Here is a 21127-nt window from a genome sequence, read left to right on the forward strand (position 1 = left end):
ATATTTTAGGCGATTTTCACCGTATGGATTGGGGTAAGTGTTCTATATCCTAAAGTATTTATATTTCATGAATCTATGATTATATTCATCGTTTAATTGATTTTAATGGAATAAATCAAGATTTTGGCTAAATCTTCCAAAAACAAAAATTTAAGATTTGGAGGTCGAGTTGTTATCGGAATATGATAAAATTGGTATGGTTGAACTCGTATCGGAATGGGTGTTCGAATTTCATGAAAATTATGTCAGGTTCCGAGAGGCGAGCCCCATGTTGACTTTTGTTGACTTTTTGAAATAAATTTTTAAGTTGGCGTATTATTATCCGGAATTATTTTCGATGAATTTTAAAGAAGTTGTACAATTAATTTGGATAGATTTGAGCTGTCCGGAGGTTAATTCAAGCAAGAATTCAATTTCAGAATATCGGCATCACTTCAAAAAGGTAAGTATCTTGCCTAACTTCAAGCGAGGGAATCACCCCTTAGGCATTGAGTCTTATGTGAAAATTGTGTGATTGAAAGCCGTGTACGCGAGGAGACGAGTACATATTCGGGCTTATATGTGCAAATTTTATTGGTTTAAATTTGTAGGCATTTTTATGTATTAAACTGGATAATTGTTGGCATTAGTAAATCCTTGAATTATCAAGCCTCATTCCTTATTTGTCAAGTTTGTATTTTATATAATAATTTGGTGTTATTGTCACTTGGATTTTATGTGAATTCCATGTGTTTGTTGATTTGATATTTTCTTGGAATTAAATACATGATGGATTCCTTATCTGCAAATATTTATTAAATAAGTTTAAATTGAGGGGCTAATATAATTATCAAGAATTTGGATTAATGAAGGTGTTGCCCTATACTGAATATTTTTCACCTCTGTTGATTGTTTTGAGGTTTTATATACGTTGTGTGAAGCCTTGTGCTATTTGTTGAAATATTTATTGATTCTGCTACATATTTGGAATTTGGTTGTGGTCAGTGGCAAATTGTGATATGAATTGTTGTATTGTGTTGTGGTTTAAACACTCTCCTTGATATTATTTATGCTTCCTACCTTGCTTGTTAATGATATACATGTGCTTGGTAAGGAAGAGTGTAAAGCACAAAGGGTGATGTCATGCCATTTAAGAGTGTAAAGCACGAAGGGTGATGCCGTGCCATTTGAGAGTGTAAAGCACGAAGGGTGATGCCGTGCCATTGAGAGTGTAAAGCACGAAGGGTGATGTCGTGCCATTGAGAGTGTAAAGCACGAAGGGTGATGCCGTGCCATTTCATTTATATTATTAGGTAAGAATGAGAGTAAAATCCTGAAGGGTGATGCCGCGTAATTATTTTTATATTATCATATATTCATGGCACGAAGGGTGTTTCCGTGCTGGCGAGGACGAGAGACATACATTATATTATGATATCGTTTTGTTGTGTATACATTCATGCCTTTATCTTGAGATGTTATTGTGCACCTATATTTTCTATATGACTTATAGTCGTTGTTGCTTCCTCTATGCCTCCACTTTATTTCTTTTATTGTTATTGGCATTTCTCCCACCTAGTTGGTACTGTTATAGGTACGCACGGTGAGAAAGATATAAATGCACGAAGGGTGTTACCGTGCCAATTGATTTGATTTGCACACACACACACACACACACACACACACACACACAAACACCCAGTTGATATTGTTATATGCAAGCACGGTGAGAAACAGATAAATGCACGAAGGGTGTTGCCGTGCCAATTGATTTGATCTACATATATATATTGGGTGAGAATGAGACAAGTGCACGAAGGTATTGTCGTGCCATTTGATGTGATATGTTGAATATATTTCTCACGCCAGGAAAGTTAAATGAGGTGTCACATGATGACTTTTATTTGAAATAATTATATTAGAAATATATTTATTTGAAAGAATTATATTAGAAAGATATTTACTTGAAAAAAGTATATTGAAAGATATTTACTTGAAAGAAGTATATTTGAAAGATATTCACTTGAAAGAATTATATTCGGAAGATATTTATTTGAAAGAATTATATTCGAAAGATATTTATTTGAAAGAATTATAATGGAAAGATATTTATTTGAAGGAAGTACATTCGAAATATATTTATTGAAAATGATTATATTCTAGAGACTTTTATTGAAAAACTTATAGATAAAAGACGTATATTTTGAAGGACTTGATTAATTGGTTGTACCTGTGTTTATTATTCATTTGAGTAATATTTATGGTGTTCCTGTTGCCTTGCTGTTTAAATCACTAGTTGATTGGTGTTGCTATCACTGCTATTTATTTTTTATTATTTTTGTATGCTATATTGCACAAATTATGTGACTAGTGAGTGTCTTGACTGTACCTCGTCACTACTCCACTGAGGTTAGTCTTGATACTTACTGAGTACCGACCGTGGTGTACTCATACTACACTTCTGCATATTTTTGTACAGAGCCAGGTATTGAAGATATTGGATTCGGACAGATATTGGAGTATGATCAATACTGTATATTCGATCCTCGAGATAATTCCATGTATTTAGTTAGAGTTCGTAACTCGGTATTACCAGTCTTGGGAGATTTTTAAAATTATTTTCGTTGTTGGTTTCGACACGTGTATTAAATTATATCTTTATAAAAAAATGGCTTGAATTATGATTATAATTGGCTTTCTTAGTCTTAGAGACTAAGTGCCGTCACGACGCCTGCGGTGGAATTTTTGGGCCGTGACATTTTGAGTAAACGACTTCGGAATTGGGATTTAAAGATTCTAATAGGTTCGTATGATGAATTTGGACTTGGGCGTATGTCCGGATCGGGTTTTGGATGACCCGGGAGCGTTTCGGCGACTATTATGAAAGTTGGCATTTTGGAAGAATTTCATAAATTTGGGTTGAAGTGTATTTCAATGTTATCGATGTTCGTTTGGGATTCCGAGTCTGGGAATAGCTCCGTATGATGATTCTGGTATTGGGAGCGCGTCCGGAAGTGGATTTGGAGGTCCGTAGGTCATTTCGGGGTCATTTGGCAAAAGTTAGAAATTGGAAGGTTTTTGGAAAGTTTGACCGGGAGTGAACTTTTTGATATCGGGGTCGGATTCCGAGTACAGTACCTAAGGACTTGGAATGTTCTATGTTTTCATTGGGTATGCGGTGTAGTATTGGAGGAAGGGAATATGTAGCTCCAGATTCATGAAAGGTCTTGCAGAATAGGTGTACCAGTTGGTTATGCTATTGAGCGCTTAAGGAAAATATGAGACGGTTCATAGGTATTGAGACAATGTGGTCTCATGGATTGGGTCACTCGGGATGAGTGTTATTGGGATTCGTTACGTTAACTAATGGAACTATTATAGTTTCTAAGGCAAGTTGAGAATAAATTGGAAGTTGAGGATCAAGGTTGCAGTTGATGTCGACAAGAATGTCAAGAGCTCGGATGAGCAGGGAAGAATTCAGATGTTTAGAGTAAGCTGGTATTGTCTTTAGCGTCACCTGAGATCGGTGTCATGTGGAAGAGGTTTGGTGTATTGACTTGCAGATTTTTGACTCACTCTACAGAATTAGAACGACTGGTGGTATAAATGTGCGGACCTTGCTACCTGAGCATGGGTTAAGTAGTTCTTCCCAGAGTTCGTTTCCTTATGTATCACATTCGAGTTTGTAGCTTGTTGGCACATTATGGTATTATATGAGACTTTTGGTAGTGTCTGCGGTAGCTTATTGCTTGAGCATCTTGTACTGGGTGAGACTAGATTATTGAACCTGGGATCAATGCGGTCAGATTTATATGAGGCACATTAAAAAGTAAATATCGATATTTAGTCCCGAATGAGGTAATGGTTTCTGTCCGGAGGAGAGACTCCACGAATCATTGATTCGGCAGGTGGTTATGAGTTTTACCCGTCTTTTTCATCGTGGCAGTATTGCGAGAGTTGGAACAGTACTTATATGCCTCATGAGGTGTATTGTGGGCATCAGATTCGTGGGAGTTCGGCTATTGTTGTCAAAGGATGTCATTATGGTCATGTGAATAATGCGATGCATTGTGTGAATTCGGTAAGAGTATACAATTATGTGTTGGTACATCATGTAGTGATGGATACGGTGTTCGTATGTTGGAAACAGACCTGGTAGAGAATTTTAGATGTTGGAATTTGGCTCTAAGGCTTATTTGACTAAATAAAAGGGAGGATTTTCAGGTTTTCTCGAGCTAATGTGCTCAACTGGGTTGTGGTAGCACGGGTAGGTGCACGAGGTATTGATCAGTGATTTCGGACAACTTCGGAGCAGTTCTTAGCACGTTCGAGGACGAACGTATGTTTAAGTGGGAGAGAATGTAACGACCCTACCGGCCGTTTTGAGCTCTAGCGCACCGTTCAGCGGTTTGAGGCCCTAAGCAGCTTCACTTCAGGTATTATGACTTGTATGCATGGTCGAAATTTAATTTCGAAAAATTCGGAGTTAATTTGGAAAGAAAATTCTAATTTCGGAAGCATTAAGTTGGAGTAATTGACTAAAGTGTGATTTTGAGTAAACGACCTCAGAATCGGGATTTAAAGGTTCCAACAGGTTTGTATGATAATTTTGGACTTGGGCGTATGTCCGGATCGGGTTTTGGATGACCCGGGAGCGGTTCGACGCCTATTATGGAAGTTGGCATTTTGAAAGAATTTCATAAATTTGGGTTGAAGTGTATTTTAATATTATTGATGTCCGTTTGGGATTCCGAGTCTAGGAATAGCTCTGTATGGTGATTCTGGCATTGGGAGCGCGTCCGGAAGTGGATTTGGAGGTCCGTAGGTCATTTCGGGGTCATTTGGCAAAAGTTAGAAATTGAAAGATTTTTAGAAAGTTTGACCAGAAGTGGACCTTTTGATATCGGGGTCGGATTCCGATTCCGGAAGTTGGAGTAGGTCCGTAATTCAATTATGACTTGTGTGCAAATTTTGAGGTCAATCGGACGTGATTCTATAGGTTTCGGCATCAAGGGTAGAAGTTTGAAGTTCAAAAGTTCATTAAGCTTGAATTGGGGTACGATTCTTAGTTTTAATGTTGTTTCGGGCGTTCCAAGGGTTCGAGCGAGTCCGTTTTATGACTCCAAACTTGTTGGTATGATCAGGCGGGGCCCCGGGGGCCTCGAGTAGCAATCGAACGAGGCTCGGACCAAGTTGGAAATTAGGAGCAACAGCTGAAGCTCCCAGTTGCTGTCATAATTGTACCTACGCTTGGCCAGCTGCAGGTGCAAGCTACGAGCTGCAGAATAGAAAGAGTGAAGGCAGCCCATCCACCGCAGGTGCGGAAGTTTTGGCGCACTTGCTTGACCGCAGGTGCGAGAGCAGTGGTCACAGGAGCGGATGGGCTCGCAGAAGCGGTCCCTTTTTGTCCGCAGATGCGGAGCTTGGCCAGGTAAGGGAAATGCGCACATGCGAGGATGTTGCCGCAGATGCGGCCAAGGCACCGCATGTGCGAAAAATCGCTGGGCAGAATCGTTTTAAGAGCGGGATTTGGCTCTTCTTCTCTCATTTTTCACTTGGTTGGGGTAATTTTTGGAGAGCTTCAAGGAGGGATTTTCATCATCTATGTCAAGGTAAGTGATTCCCGCATATTGTGAGTTAAATATAAGATTTATACATGGATTCAAGCATGAAAATTTGTTGAAATTTTGGATGTTGAAGAAAAACCTAGAAATTGGTATTCTTGAATTTTTATCACGAATTTGAGGATGAAATTGAGAATAAATTATATATTTGAGTTCGTAGTGCTATGGGTAGTGTTTGTCTTCGAAAAGTTTCGGAATCCGGGCACGTGGGCCCGAGGGTTGCTTTATCGATTTTCGAGCGGAGTTGGAAATTATTATAAATTGATTAATTATGAGTATTAGAGTATATTTTAATTGGGTTGCATCTTATTTGACTAGTTTTGGAGCGACGGGCATCGATTTCAGGTGTTAGAGAGGCTTTGGAGCCGGTTATAAAATTTCAGAGCGAGGTAAGTCTCCTATCTAACTCTGTGAGGGGGAATTTACCCCTAAGTGATATATTGATGTGTACAACTTGTTGTTGGGGCTATGTACGCATGAGGTGACGAAAGTCCGTACGTAGTTAGATTCGTGTTATTGTCCAGGTAGACTTAGGTTCACACCATGTTGTACTTGTACTATAGGGATTATCCTTGCTCGTTTAGTTATTTATTTTATCTTTCTACTTGAGACTAGACTTGCTATTATAGAGACTTCGCGAGTTCATGAATAGTCACCAAATAACTTTACTCCTCTTACGGCATGTTTCTGTGATATATATATATATATATATATATATATATATATATATATATATATATATATATATATATATGACACACACATATATACACTTCATTGAGGGGTTTTGTTAATTACAACTCACATATTTATTCTTGAGTGGGGTCAAGGACCAGTCAAAGCTTCTTACTCTTATGGGATCGGGTCGCTCGCCTCGGCAGGAATATGTATTTCACTCTTATGGGATCGGGCCGTTCACCTCGGTATGATTATGTATTTCACTCTTACGGGATCGGGTCGTTCGCCTCGGCAGAAATTTGTATTTCACTTCTTATGAGATCGGGGCGTTCGCCTTGGCAGGAATTTGTATTTTACTTCTTATAGGATCGGGTAGTTTGCCTCGGTAGGATTTATGTACCACACCCTCATGGGAGCGGGCCGTTCGCCTCGGCAGTTTGAAAGATGTATCTATAGTTCGTGTCGTTCGGCCCTCGGCAGTGCACAGTTTAAATATTTATGTTGGATCGGGTCATGCGCCTCGGCATTTCCTATATCATATCCTCATGGAATCGTGCGTAATATTTGGCAAGAAGCCAGTGTATATGTGAGTTTTCCCGACTTGAGTTATGACAAACCTATCTAATGAGATCCACTATATCTATATATATGCTCCGGTTAAGGAGGAAATTTCTAATGGAGAGTTTGAATTCCTCGTAAAGAGGGGGAATTTGTACCACATGATTTATACTTGTTTATCTCATTTATTTACTCTGCCTCATACTTACTTACCTCTTTATTATACCTGATGTTATTTGACCCCTTGTGAGTGTCGATATCGACTCTTTGTCACTACTTCTCCGGGGTTAGGCTAGATACTTATTGGGTACACATTGATTACGTACTCATACTACACTTGCTACACATTTTTTGTGCAGGTACATATGTGACTAGTGGACTTATGCGAGCAAGGGTGCGTATGCATGCGGGGACTTACGTGAGGTGCATTCCACATTACGACCCGCAGTCGGCAAAGTCTCTTTCAGAGTATTTATATTTCTCCTGTCCAAATTTATATTCCGGACAGATGTTGTATTTTATTTTACATTCCTAGTTGATGTTGATGCACTTATGACACCGGGTTTTGGGGTGATTACGGGTTGATCTGTATTGAAATTTTTAAGAATATTATTATTTACACTGTGAATTTTACCTTTTACTATTTAATTGAAGAAAAATATGACTTCAAAAATATTAAATTGAGAACCAAATTAAGTATTTATTTCTGGCTTGCCTGACAGCGGTGTCTGGCGCCATCACGACCTTTAATGGATTTTGGGTCGTGACAAAACATATCTAGAAATATTTGGGATCTCTTATGGGATGTATAATATTTAATAGAATATATAGTGTTCCATTTTTATTTATTTTAAATAATAGATTTTATCATTGCTTTCTTATCAAGTGTTATTGAAATAATGCATCAATCTATTTGTTCTTCCATATTCATATGTCAGATCTATTAAATTCTTATATCTTTTTTGAATTTGAAATGGTATTTCCATAATATAAATTAAATAGAACATATCATTATTTAGGTATCATATTAATTTTTATGTTTAATTATTAAATTCGGTTAACCTTGAAAGCGTACATTAACGAAAAATTATTGTTAGACGACCAAAAAAATAACTATCATGTGTTGCTAAGAAAATTCTCCCATAAAATTTTTTAATAGATCATCTGTTTTTTTTTTTAATTTTTACTAAACATATATTTACTTATCAAAACTTCAACAAAGTAATATTGAAATAATATTCATGTAACAAAAAACCTGAAAAACCCCGACGAAACCGAATCAATCCAAACCAATATAGTTGATTTGGTTTGATTTTGATAAAAATCGAACCAACCTGATCTATGTACACTCCGAACAACAGTAGTATTACTTGTTCAATAATATCATTTTAGAGTCCAAATATTTTGTTCAATAATATCAATTTGAAGTCTTTGTTCAATAATATCAATTTGAAGTCTAAATATTTTTTTCAATAAAATCATTTGGGAGTCTAAATATTTTGTTCCATAATGGGAGTCCAAAATATTTTGTTCAATAATATCATTTGGGAGTCTGAAAACTCATTACGCGTTTTTTCCGTCATGTCAGTCCTTTTTGTTTTTTGTATTATTCTTGTTTTTCTTATTTTATTCATATTCGTCCATTGGTTTCTGAAAACTACAGTCTAATTTACTGTTTGTAGTTTAGTCTCAAAACTTAATTTCACTGTACCGATTTGTTCACGTGACATGATTGATATTTAGTTGTCCTTTATTTCTGTAATTTCTTGTATATTCTTAAGAGTTTTTACTCCATGGGTGGATAATTTTAATTGATGGAACAATTAATATACTGACAAATTCCCTAAGTTTTCTTCTATCTGGAAAAAACATTTTGGCAATAAATATTTGATTGATTAGATATAAAGTGAATTATGATGGTTAATAGTAGGTAGAAATCAGGATTTACTCCAATATGAGAAATTAGATTGAGAGCTTTTATACAACTATGTTTTTACTAGTGACATTTTTAAAATAAAAGAATAAGTAAAGTATAAAAAACAAACATTTTCTTTGGCAGCCTTGTATTTTGAGAGACAAATAACACATGTACATTAGAGGTGTACGAATCGAACCGGAAAACCGCATCAAACCGAAAAGTCAAACCAAATCGATTAAAAAACCTGACTAGGTTTGGTTTGATTTGGTTTAGTATTGAGTAAAAAAACCCGAACCAAACCAATATATAAATATATACTTTTAAAAATTTTCATAGAATTTTCTTTAGAAAATGTCTAGAAATATTTAAGATTCTCTTATGGGATGTAATATTTAGTAAAATATGAAGTGCTCTATCTTTATTAGCTTTAAATAATGGGTTGTATGATCACTTTCTTATCAAGTGTTAGTGAAATGTGTCAATCTCTTTGTTCTCCCAAATTCATATGTCAAGATCTATTACATTCTTATATCTTTTTTCGAATTTGAAGTGGTATTTTGATAATTTAAAATTAAATAGAACATATTATTATATAAGTATCATATTGATTTTATGTTTAATTAGTAATTTCAGTTAACCTTGAAAGTGTACATCAACGAAAAGTTATATATTGTCATACGACTAAAAAATTAACTATATGTTACTAAGAAAATTCTCCCGTAAGAATATGTTAATAGATCATACATTTGTCATTTTTTTTAATTTTTACTAAATATATATTTACTTATCAAAAATTTAACAAAGTAAGATTGAAATAATATTTATGCAACAAAAAACCTGAAAAATCCGGTAAAACCAAACCAATCCAAACCGATATAGTTGGTTTGATTTAGTTGTAATAAATACCGAACCAACCCGGTCCATGTACACCCCTAATATACATAATGGTGTGTAATTAATTAGCCTCCAAGTGTTAGGCCTAAATCACAATTCTAATTCATATCTTTTAATATGGTTTGGTCATTTTACTGACTCAACGGATGTTTTTCAAGATAAAGCAAGAACAAATCCAACCATGAGGTCTGTTTAGTGACAATTTCCTCATTAATCTTGAGCATTTGGAAGAAGTCCTCCGTTATAGTACCTTTTCATTGTTATTGCTTTTTCCATCTATTTTCTGGTTCTTACGATGCTGGTATTATTATCTTTCTGACCTATGTTGTTGTTACTGATCTATTGTCTCTTTTCGTCTTCTTGAACCGGAGGTCTATCGGAAACAGCCCCTCTACCACTCTGGAATAAGGGTAAGGTCTACGTACGCATTTACTGGAATGTTTTTGTTGTTGTATTTGGAAGAAGTTCTGTTTTACGACTCAAACAATTTTCTATTGAGTAAAAATCAATATCATCAGTACACAATAATGTCAATTATGGGATCAACCAAACAAAGAAAAGTTCTCTATCTGTATGTGCATTACAATGCTGAGTCACAATCATATACGTTTGTCAAATGCCCAAAATTGGGTATGATACAATGGAGGCATTTGCCTATCTGTTTGGTGGATTCATTAACAAATTAGCATACATTGAACTCTACAAAACAATCTGCATTTCTAGAGACCCCTTGTCAAAAGCTCCTCCTTAGTCATATCATTTAAGGCACTGGTGCCCATCCCTAAGCTCCTTATCCTCAGCACCTTGTATTGGACACAATCAATGTCCTCTATCTGTCTCTATTTGGCAAGTTGAACACCATCAAAATTCACATTCTCTTCCCACAAGTACAAGCTATGTCATGTTGCATTATATGTTGGTATAAATCCTTTGGCATGCTGGCTCTCCATTTCTAGAGTCATCAGCGACTTTTGCCGCTGATACCTATTCCTCTTTGCAGCTAATGCTGTTAAGACGAATTGTGGAAGGTGGAGAGATTAGTTCATAATCTAGAATAGACAACAGTATAACAACAACAACAACAACAACCATAAAAAAAACAGTGTAGTCCCACAAGTGGGGTCCGGGGAAGGTACAAAGGCAGAGAGGCTGTATTCAGTAGACCCTTGGCTCAGGAAGGAAAAAGGGAAGGGGTAGAAAGGAAAAATTCAACCTGTAATAGAAAGTAAATTACCTAGCATCCACCATATTCAACAGGAAAATAGATAATTTCATGTTAAGAAAACAAATCAGACATCCTTCAATTTAATTTCGAAAACTTAGTCCAGTTCCAGTTGACCCTCAGTAACTACAAATTTGATTTGAAAAAGAGGGAGTAGACTTTAAATATAAATACTTGTAAACTTGCTATCCCAAGATTTTAGTAACAGATACAAAATTGACAATGTGCATATTTCTCTCAGAATATGATAATACAAATCTGTGACAAAGTGAAATGTGAAGGAGCAGAGCCATGATTCATAAAGCTTCAAATATCATACCTCACAAAACCAACTTGAATCTCTATCATCAGCCATAAGATAGATATTTTTTTTTGTGAAGGTAAAGTATATAAGCCAGAACAAATATTACCACAGTATAGTTAATAAAAGCCACCTATTGGTTAAGTTTGGACATTTTCAAGTTAGTCAGGCAGATAAAGAGCCGAATATGGGGACGAATGGTGGCAAACAAGTGGACATCATATGAACCATATTATATAAAGTATATTCCAGACAATCTATGACAATAACATCTATGACTATGATATATCATTGAAGAAATACCATATTATGCTATTCCGTAAAAAAAGTACAGTTCAGTTGAAGATACGCACACACACACACATCATTGTGTGTGTGTGTGTTTTAGCTGACGCAGAGGTACTGCATGACATTTACTTGGGCTACAGCCTAAGAACTCGTATTATCCTGATCATGATGCAGCGCAATCTTGTTAAACATGTTGTTCATGCAACTTTTAGATTTGATGACGGAGAATAATGTAAATTTGACCTCAAAAACAGGATGTCACATAAAGTAGCTCTATAATCAGTTAACAGGTAAGTACTCTCTTCATGCAGATTTAAAAGTACAAAGAAAATATGGAAAAAATAACATGTTATAATCGCCCAGAAACCACTTACACATTAGTTCGTGCGGAAGACCAAAGTCATAATCATTCTGCCTCCTCTTGTAGCAGATGTACGCCACCAAAACTACCACGCAAACAAATACTAGACATGATACTCCAATTGCAGCTTTACCGGCTGTAGAGAGACCATCTTTATTCCAAAATAGTGGACAATCCGGCAAGGTAGGTCCTCCACACAACCCTTTATTACCAGAGAGGCTGTGGAAGCAATATGCTTTCTGTCAGTAAAACTACTAGTACATGAAGGAAGAAACAACATATAAACCCCGAGAAAATAACCCGCCTTGTAGAATTTTTATCACAAGAAAAAATTAAACTGAGGCGTCCACTATAATAGCTAATAATTTGACAATATTATATCATTTTCTCAAAGATCTCAAAGCTTACAGTAAAGTGTTTTTACGTGTTTTACATTTCCTTAATAGAGTTTAGAGGACATAGGAGTTGAACCAAAAGTAGCTAACACCAGTTTCTATTTTCTTCCACCCCCCCCCCCCCCAAAAACCCCAGCGTTCCTCCCCCCTCGTCAGAAGGCACCATTGTGTTATGATTTACTCTTCTTGTTTAGGACAAGCAAGCATAGTTACTGCAAAATAATCTCTAAAGCAAACTACACCATTAATGATTTTAAATCTTCTTTCCCAGAATAATAGTGTCATTTCCTCGTAGAATCTATTCCTGAAATTTATATGTCACCAAACTGGTAACAAAATTCAAACTTTGACATTAATGAAAGCTCAAGTTCAATTAATCATCAGAATTTTGTTAAATCCTCGCACAGATTAAAAAGTTGAGTATTCCGTCCTATTTTGCAGGTCAAAAACATTTGATAAACTTCTTCTCCCTTTATGCACCATTACAACTTTGTAGAATTCAACCTAACTCCTTTGATATGATCTATTTCCTGTCAAGTAACTCCAAAGAAACTCGAAGAGCAACTCTTTTTTTATAAATAAACTCAAAAGCAACTATGCAAAGCTGGATTATTAAATTTCGCAAGTACCCAAAGAGTACACAAAAAAAAAGAGATGGACCGTAGAATTCCATCTCCCAAATTTAAGGGAACAAAGGCTTAGTCGAGGCACAATGCACAGTTCACCTTTAGGCAAGACTCTGGTAAAATGTCTTGCGCCTAGCAAGACTCCCAGGAGATAGCCACCTTCAGAGTTTTTAGGCTAAGGCGTACACCTTTTCTCTAGGGTGTATATTTCCCCGAGCAAGTTTACTCTTTTTGCTCTTAAATTTTCTAATATATGAGTCATTTGGCAATTTTAAGCCTGTAAGATGTTTTCATTCTATTATAAGGCGAAGCGTGCAGCAAAACCCTAATTGCGAAGAATATTCGTACTGGCCATCTCTCAATCGCCTCTCCCTCCTCTGTCCTATCAAACCAGAAGTCTTCCATCTCTTCTTTTTATAACAACCATGGTGTCTAACCAATTACTGCATGGAGAAAAGATACTCCACTACTGCCCCTCTATGATCTACTTTAATTCCATGAAGCCCACAAAATTACCCTTCAGCTTCCAAAAACCATTTTCCATTTTGCATATTGAACTCACTCCCGCACAATCTTACAATTCATCACTAACCAACTAGCTGCTACAAAGGATTATTAGAACAAAGTCCAAAAAGTTCAGGACTAGTTCCTAACAGACTCCCCTTTACAGAGCTACCTCCTAATTAAAAACCACAAAAGCATTCTGACAGTGAACTCTAGAAACTAATCAGTTGGAGCTTCTAGGTTCAAAATGTTAAAAATAAATTACAGAGAAAAACAAAAGGAAACAACAACATTCTTGAGCTACTAATGATTCCTGTACCTAATTAAGATATCTAGAGATTGTCCTTTCTTACGGTAACAGATAGCAGGCATGATAGAATAATTGAAGATCGGTAAAAAGTCTTGTGGCGATAGCGTTAAACCAGAAAAATTACTTTTATAGGTCATGAAACAAAGGGCAAACTCCAACTTAAACTATTTTGCCATAAGGTATTTTAACAGCCTAAACTAGAAATTAACAGAGGGAAGCATCTCAATTCTTGCACTAATGACATCAGCAGCAGAGGCACACTCTTCATTGAATTGGCTCTGTTTGTTTAGTAGCATCGATTCGAAAATAAAAAAAAATTACTAAAAGAAGAACTTAAAATTCCACTAAAGGAATTACTTTAGCCAGAAATTAGAGCATGACATACTCAATAGCTCCACCATGGACCCCAATGGAGAGAAGTTCCTCCGGCACTTGGCCTTCGAGTTCATTACCATTCAAATACCTGAGCAAAACAGTGAAACTGTTAGAAGTAACCAGAAGTCTTTCGGAAACAGCCTCTCTACTCTTTCAGGGTAGGGGTAAGGTCTGCGTACACACTACCCTCCCCAGACCCCATTAATGGGATTTTACTGGGTTGTTGTTGTTGTTGTTGTTCAATCCCAATGATTTACAACCCAAATACTTATCTTGCTTTGTAAAACAATCATGCAATAAGCAACTGGTACCTCACAAAAAATAAAATACCCAACAACAAATACATGAAAAGATTAAGGAGAACAAGAATGAAGCTTACACAAATTGCAAGGTGGACGAAGCTAGACTATCAGGTATGGATCCGGTAAGTTTGTTATTTGACAAATCCCTGCACAAAAGATCTCCAAATGACGAATTGCAAGCTTCAAGTACCAAGAATGTAACCGCAAACCAGTTTGACAAAAGGGGCTAGCACTTTTCTCTTTTACAAAAGGGGTTAGCTCTTCAAAAGAGAGAAAGAGGACTAATACACTAGGCCTTACGGCTATTTCTGAACAAGAGTAGTTATGATAGACGAGAGTTTTAGGGAAATTGGAGCCCAAAAAAAACACTTCAATAAGACATAGCTGGGAGGGGTCCAAAGATCAAGCTTTAAAAAGTGACATTGTTAGTTCAAATAAAGTTGATAACCAAAACTTCAATCTAAGGACCAGGGATAAAAGGACCTTATCTCAACAAAAAAAGGTCCAGAGAATAAAAGGAATTTACAAGAGGCAAGTTGTTAAACTAGTAGCAAGTGAGTGAATCAGAAAAATCTGGCAGGATCCGTGTAATTCAGGACTCCAATAACATTCAACAATTTATGTAAGTCGGACTTGATAAAACCCATAGTTCTAAGATGCAAAACACCAGACCATTTCAAGCAAACAAAATCACGATCAAGAACACAGTGCTAATATATGGTCTTACAGTTTCACGAGAGACTTCTGACCCAATCCCCACGGTAGAGAACTTCCCAAAGAATTAGAACTTAGATTCCTGTTGCAAAAAGTAAGATTAGTAGAATGAATATTTGCAAAGGCAAAATAAAAACACAGGTAACAAACAGTAAAAGTGCAGAAAAGAAGATAGTGCAGCTGAAATGATCCAATAGAAAGTATTTATTCATCGGGCACCATAATGAGCATACGCAGATACTAGTATGTTTTCAGTGTATCCGAACACCTCTTAATCATTTTATAAGGACCACCTAGTGAGCAAGTCTAGATACTACATAGGAGGATTAACATGTGAAATTCCGGTATTTAAGAGATAAACTGTTAAGAGGTGCGAAATTGACAGTTGATACTTACAAGCTTACCAAATTAGACAAGAGCCCAATTTGGTCGCTGATATATCCCTTTAAGCCTTGGCTTCCAAGATCTCTGAAAGAAAAGAACTAAAAGAATCAAGAAGGATATACATGTGGTGCTTTACTTATCACATTGAATTAAACAATAGAAAGTCAAGGGGATATTCGTTGCAGGGAAAACTTCTTTTCTTTCCTTCTTTGACACACAACTTGAAATTAATGATTACATCATTTGCCAAGTAAGAGCTGTGGAAATTTCACACTTTAACAGTCCAACCACAGTGGTTTCCAAGGGCTCGTGTACTAGTAGATCTGAAATCTGAATTAATTCCATGACGCTTCTTTCCTTCATTAAGATGAATTGACATCCAAACCCAAATGCCTTGCCTCGGCATTTCAATAAAATTTTGTGGAATTGGGTTCTTAAGCTTGAAACAATGTTTCGAAATGTCTTTTTGAGTTAAGACCGCAGAGCACTACGGTACCTAGCCATAGCCAAAAGACCTGCAAGGCATACATCTTCTGCCCCAGGTACTTGCGCAGCAAGTTCTACATTTTTCATTCAACTCAATATCCCATGCTATGCTTCATTGTTCAGAACAGATACAACAACAATAATAAACCCGGTGGAATCCACAAGTGGGGTCTAGGGAGGGTAATGTGTACGCAGACCTTACCTCTACCTTATGAAGGTAGAGAGGTTGTTTCGGATAGCCCCTCGGCTCAAGAATTTGTTAAGAACAGATACATACATAGGTAATTCACTTTGGCAAGATAGCTGCTCCAAAAACTCCGTCCACTTCTAGTTGTGCACTGCGACTCTGTATTGCAACTAAAAGAAAGACATGGCTTTGTTCTCGATCTTCTACATCAGTTTTCTAGCCAACCCTAATGTTATCAACACACACATTATACATTGTTCTTATCTCACTTGTGCCGTGCTATCACCACATGTTAGTATGTGCCCCTTATCAGATAATGAAAGGTAGCAAGCTAGCAGTAAAGTTATGACCTCCATTAAGATATCCAAGCAGGCTAGACACTAACTGCTAGCTCAAATACTCTCCCATCGTCATTGAACATGTATCCACGTACAACAGAGAGAGAAGAATAACTTACATTTGGGAGATCACAAGCGATCCATTCTTAGTTGGATGACATGTAACACCTTCCCAAGCATCCCAAGTAGTAGGAGCACAAGGGTCACCATTCCATCCCATCCTATCCGGAACTCTAAGCGACTCCTTCAATGCTTTCATAGCAACAACTGCAAACACAGGCAAAAGAACAAGTTCAAATTTTGCCGAAAGGAACTTCCACAACTAACATAATTACCAAAAATACACACAACTGCGACGAGTTCTTGAAATAAACTAAATTTCATTAAGTTCTATACAGTGAACGTGTAAAAATATTTAGACCATCAACTCGCTGAAAAGGCAACTGCATGTAATTCTCTATACAAACATTAATTGGTAACCCTAAGAAAATGGAAAGGAATCTTCTATAATAGGAGAAATTACACTCTTTACATCGTGAGTGCATATAACTAAACTCAAATCAGTATACCTTGTTGAGGAAGAGTCTTGAGATCAGGTGGAATAATAGCATAATTCTCAAGGCCACAAATCACAGGCGCACCCACAACAGGCACAAGCCTCACATTCAACTCAGCACTACTCAAATTCTTAACAACATAACTCCAATCATAAGCAGCAAAGCTCCCAACTTTCTCATAAATATCCACTCTACTCACATTCTCACCATTCACCACCACCTCAAACACCCTTTTCCCAGCTCTATTCACACTTACATCAATCTCGGCAAAATGAAACCACAACAAGTAATCCAATTTCGCGTCCACGGGTAAATTATACTCCAAATATTCACCTCCTTCACCAATTACAGTAACTGCAGTTTGATACAACTTCAAAGGAAAATAATTTGGTGCTTTATCCACATTAACAACATTTTTCATTGCAGAAATAGCCTTAATATGTGCTCCAGTGGATACCCCCGCAACCGTAGACCTAAAATCGGAGTCCGATTGCCATGACCGGCCGAACCGATCCGTATCGTTACTAAAACCGGGTCCCCATTGATCCGACCCGCTGGAAAATCTACCATAATTGACCAAAATTGAACTATCATTGACTAAATAAGAAGCCGGATCAATTTGCGTGATTTCAAGCGACGCAATCACGGGGGAATCAGTGGCAATACTGTAAAAACAAACATCCGCCACGTCATCATCATCAATAGTAAAAAACAGATCGGAGTACGCGCCGGCGCGTGAGATGGATTCGTGCCAAGGGGAACGCCATTGAAAGACGACATTGCCCTCGACGGAGACGTCGAATGACGGGGAGTGTGATTTCCCATCGTAGTTATCGTAGACGGTGAACAAACGGAGCTGGTAACGGCCGGCGGAGGGCAAATTGGGAATTGCGTAGCAGTTCTTTTTACCGGAGGAAACGGGGAAGTAACGGAGGGTTTTTTCTTGTGAGTGTTGAAAGTGGAGAGGCTCGGATACGACGGAGGTTGACCCGCCGGTAAAGTAACGGTCGGAAAGCCATGACGTATTGAAGACGTCAGTTGAATTTGAAAGACTTCCGCAATCTATATGTAATGAATAATCTGCAACAACAACAACAAAAAAAAAAAAAGAGGGAAAAAGAAAGTTAGTTAAGTTAGTTGGTTAAAATTAGAACAGTTGGGAAAAATGATGAGAAAATGAAGTTGAAGTTAGTTTTAAGTTGAGCTTACTGAAAGGGTAGTGAAGAGAAGAGGAAGAAGGGAGAAAAGGTAAAAGGGAGATGAAGAAGAAGAGAGACATATTGATGTAAAGAGGGAAGAGAGAGATAATGTGAATTTAGTTGTTTGGACATAAGGGAGGGAAAAAGGGGTGTGATTATTGCATGTGGGGGGGTGGGGGGGTTAGGAATTGCGAGATTGGCGGGGTGGTGTAAGACAAAGTATGAAAATGAATGAATTGAAGAAGACTAATTTTAGTAATGAATGAAAGCTAAGCCAAGATTGATGCTTCGATTTCTTGACTTTTGGGTGGGGGGTGGGAAGGGGCAGTGAGGGAAGGTAGCCCGTTCGGTGTACAAAATATACCGTGTTCGGACAGGGTTCGAGAAAGGTACACATAAAGCTAACACTTTTCTAAAATGAACACAAGACTATATATATATATATATATATATATATATATATATATATATGTGTATGTGTGTGTGTGTAAACGCCTGTATTTGTATATATAGAGAGAATATATTTGATGGACTACTATAAATTTATATCGCGTATAACTTATTATACTGTGTCAGACAACAGTAAAAGTGTTGGTTTTAGAAAACAGAATATCTAGTATTTTTTTCATCGGAAATACTTATTGGATTGTTGCAAGCAAAATACAACCTGTGTTATCGAATAGTTATATTGGAAACAATAAGAATAACATCTCTTAATACTTAAAGTTTTACTATATTTGAAGCGAGTACTCAAGAAAATAGAGAAATGTTACCTAAGGGGAAATTGTTCCCTTGTAAATGAGGAGGTTCTTTTTATAAGGAATTTCTCTATTTAAATGACTCGAAATGGAAATATTTGATTAAAGATGAAGGGATTTTTATCCCTCTACAGTTTTGATAGTGTCTATTTAGTACTTGAGTTGGATAGTAATGAGCATATTTACATTGACTGATTTAAACATCTATATCATGTGCATAATAAGCTGAAAATAATAATATTATGCATGTAAAAGAGTTTCATAATGGAATCATCAAGTACTAATTAATATATGTTTTACGTGGATCCAAGGTAAAGAATTTAGGGTACGTAGTTGAAATTAGTAATTGCAAAACATTTGTTATGAATAAACTAACTTTTTATTTTATGTGAATTCCACATTATATTTAGAGCTTGAATAGTACTTCCTTTGGTCCATAATAAGTAATTTTTTGGTCTTTTTTTGTGGTCTAAAATAAGTGATTTTTTTAGATTTCAAGAATGAATTAATTATCTTTTTTTTACATTGCCCTTGGAGTAAATAATGTTTGAGTATGTGTTAGGAGTATTTATGTGAAGAGATAGTAAATGTTAATATGGTCAATTTCATTGCTAATTAATGTTAAAATATGAATTTCTTAATCTGTATGAAAACATCCAAAAACTCGCTTATTGTGGACCGGATGGAGTATATAATAATGGCTCTGAGTAGTATACATCTGCGGCTGTAGGTAATAGAAATTTAATTAGAGTAGTTGGATTAGTAATTACAACATTTATTATGATAAATGTATGTTTTCTACATAGTGGAGTAATTGGGAAGATAGTGTAATGTTTTAATGGTTATAGAACTTTGTAAGTAGTAGGAGTAATTGAATTTATGAGAAGTTGATGAATAATTAATGACTCACGTGAAAGAAACTAGAAGTAAAGGAGGAAGTTGGATCATTATTATGAAAGCAGGAGTTATGAGAAGAGTACATTGGCATCGTTTGCCAAATCTGCACAAGGTAACAAGTAATTGGTCCCAAAGTGAGAATTATTGCTTTTATTTCATAGATTTAGATTGGATGATAGTGATATTTACTAATTGTACTGCCATTTTTTCGAAATATTAGTTGTTATCTATATAAAATCAATTTTATCCCCTATTTAAATAAGGTGATATGAATTCGGCATATCATAAAAAGACATACAATTTGAATATTTTATCTCTTCAACAAGATAAGATGGTATGCGACTTTACTATGATAAAAAAACTCGAAATATAACATTTTGGGAATATATTTACTAATACTAGCTTCGTTCGATTATATCAACGATATATAAGATGAACCAATAAGCGCTTAATCAAATAAAATTGTTTACCTTGATGAATTTCAAGACTCAAGACGTGTAAAAATGACACAACGTAATCGCTTTTACTACCTTTATTTAAAACATATTCAGCTTTTAAAAATTTAAAGTTTAATCACCAAAATACGAACCTTTGGATCTGAAATTAGGTTCTTCCAAAGCTTAAATTCTAACCGTCTGTCACGATCCGAAATTCTCTCCTTCGGACTGTAATGGCGCCTAACATTTCACTTGTTAGGCAAGCTAACGTTAGAATAATATTAACCATTTTTTAAATAATTTTTAAATTATTAATAATCAAAGAAACGAATGTGGAAGCAAAGTTTGAAATATACTGAAATAATCCATAAATGCAACAGTGTCTAAATACTATCCCAGAATTTGTGTCACAAGTGCACGAGCTCCTAGAATAAATACAAATAAAGGTCTAAATAAAATAAAGTTGTCTAGAAATAAACACACATCTAAAGTAAAAATAGATGGGGACTTCAGAACTGCGGACGCCATGCAGTTATACCTCAAGTCTCCTCTGGTAGCTGAAATCCGAGCAAGTCTACGGTATGCCGTTGGGACCAACTCCAAAATCTGCACAAGAAGTGCGTAGTGTGGTATCAGTACAACTGACCCCATGTACTGATAAGTGCTTAGCCTAACATCGACGAAGTAGTGACGAGGCTAAGGCGGGTCACTTACATTAACTTGTACGCAATATTAGTAACAACAACAATAATAGAAATAATTCAGGTAACTCATTTATAATAATTGAAGCCAACTCAGCAGTCATAACCAATTATCATTTCCATCAATTCTGTTG

At 36.2% G+C, this 21127-nt stretch overlaps 1 protein-coding gene across 1 annotated transcript; it reads right to left on the reverse strand.

Moving 5' to 3' along the window:
- Positions 1 to 10121: 10121 nt before the first annotated feature.
- On the reverse strand, positions 10122 to 18423 carry LOC107831680 (receptor-like protein 4). Its single transcript, XM_016659467.2, has 9 exons — positions 18211 to 18423; positions 17014 to 18081; positions 16564 to 16711; positions 15446 to 15517; positions 15063 to 15131; positions 14413 to 14481; positions 14044 to 14121; positions 11837 to 12042; positions 10122 to 10657 (listed from the first exon to the last, which is right to left on the reverse strand). Exons 1-9 carry the CDS (start codon positions 18278 to 18280, stop codon positions 10551 to 10553), a joined length of 1887 nt encoding a protein of 628 aa, XP_016514953.2. The 5' UTR covers positions 18281 to 18423; the 3' UTR covers positions 10122 to 10550.
- Between the last annotated feature and the right edge of the window lie 2704 nt (positions 18424 to 21127).

The sequence above is a fragment of the Nicotiana tabacum genome, chromosome 24 (genome assembly GCF_000715075.1).
Source record: "Nicotiana tabacum cultivar K326 chromosome 24, ASM71507v2, whole genome shotgun sequence".
NCBI classification, from domain to species: Eukaryota; Viridiplantae; Streptophyta; class Magnoliopsida; order Solanales; family Solanaceae; genus Nicotiana; species Nicotiana tabacum.

What these genes read in the sequence shown, in the direction of transcription:
- LOC107831680 (XM_016659467.2), bottom strand. Translation starts at nt 18,280, where the DNA reads ATGTCTCTCTTCTTCTTCATCTCCCTTTTACCTTTTCTCCCTTCTTCC. An exon ending in TTGTCTAATTTGGTAAGCTT is followed by an intron (nt 15,132 to 15,445) that starts GTAAGTATCAAC and finishes TTTTTGCAACAG; the next exon opens with GAATCTAAGTTCTAATTCTT. An exon ending in TCGTCCACCTTGCAATTTGT is followed by an intron (nt 14,122 to 14,412) that starts GTAAGCTTCATT and finishes TGTTTTGCTCAG; the next exon opens with GTATTTGAATGGTAATGAAC.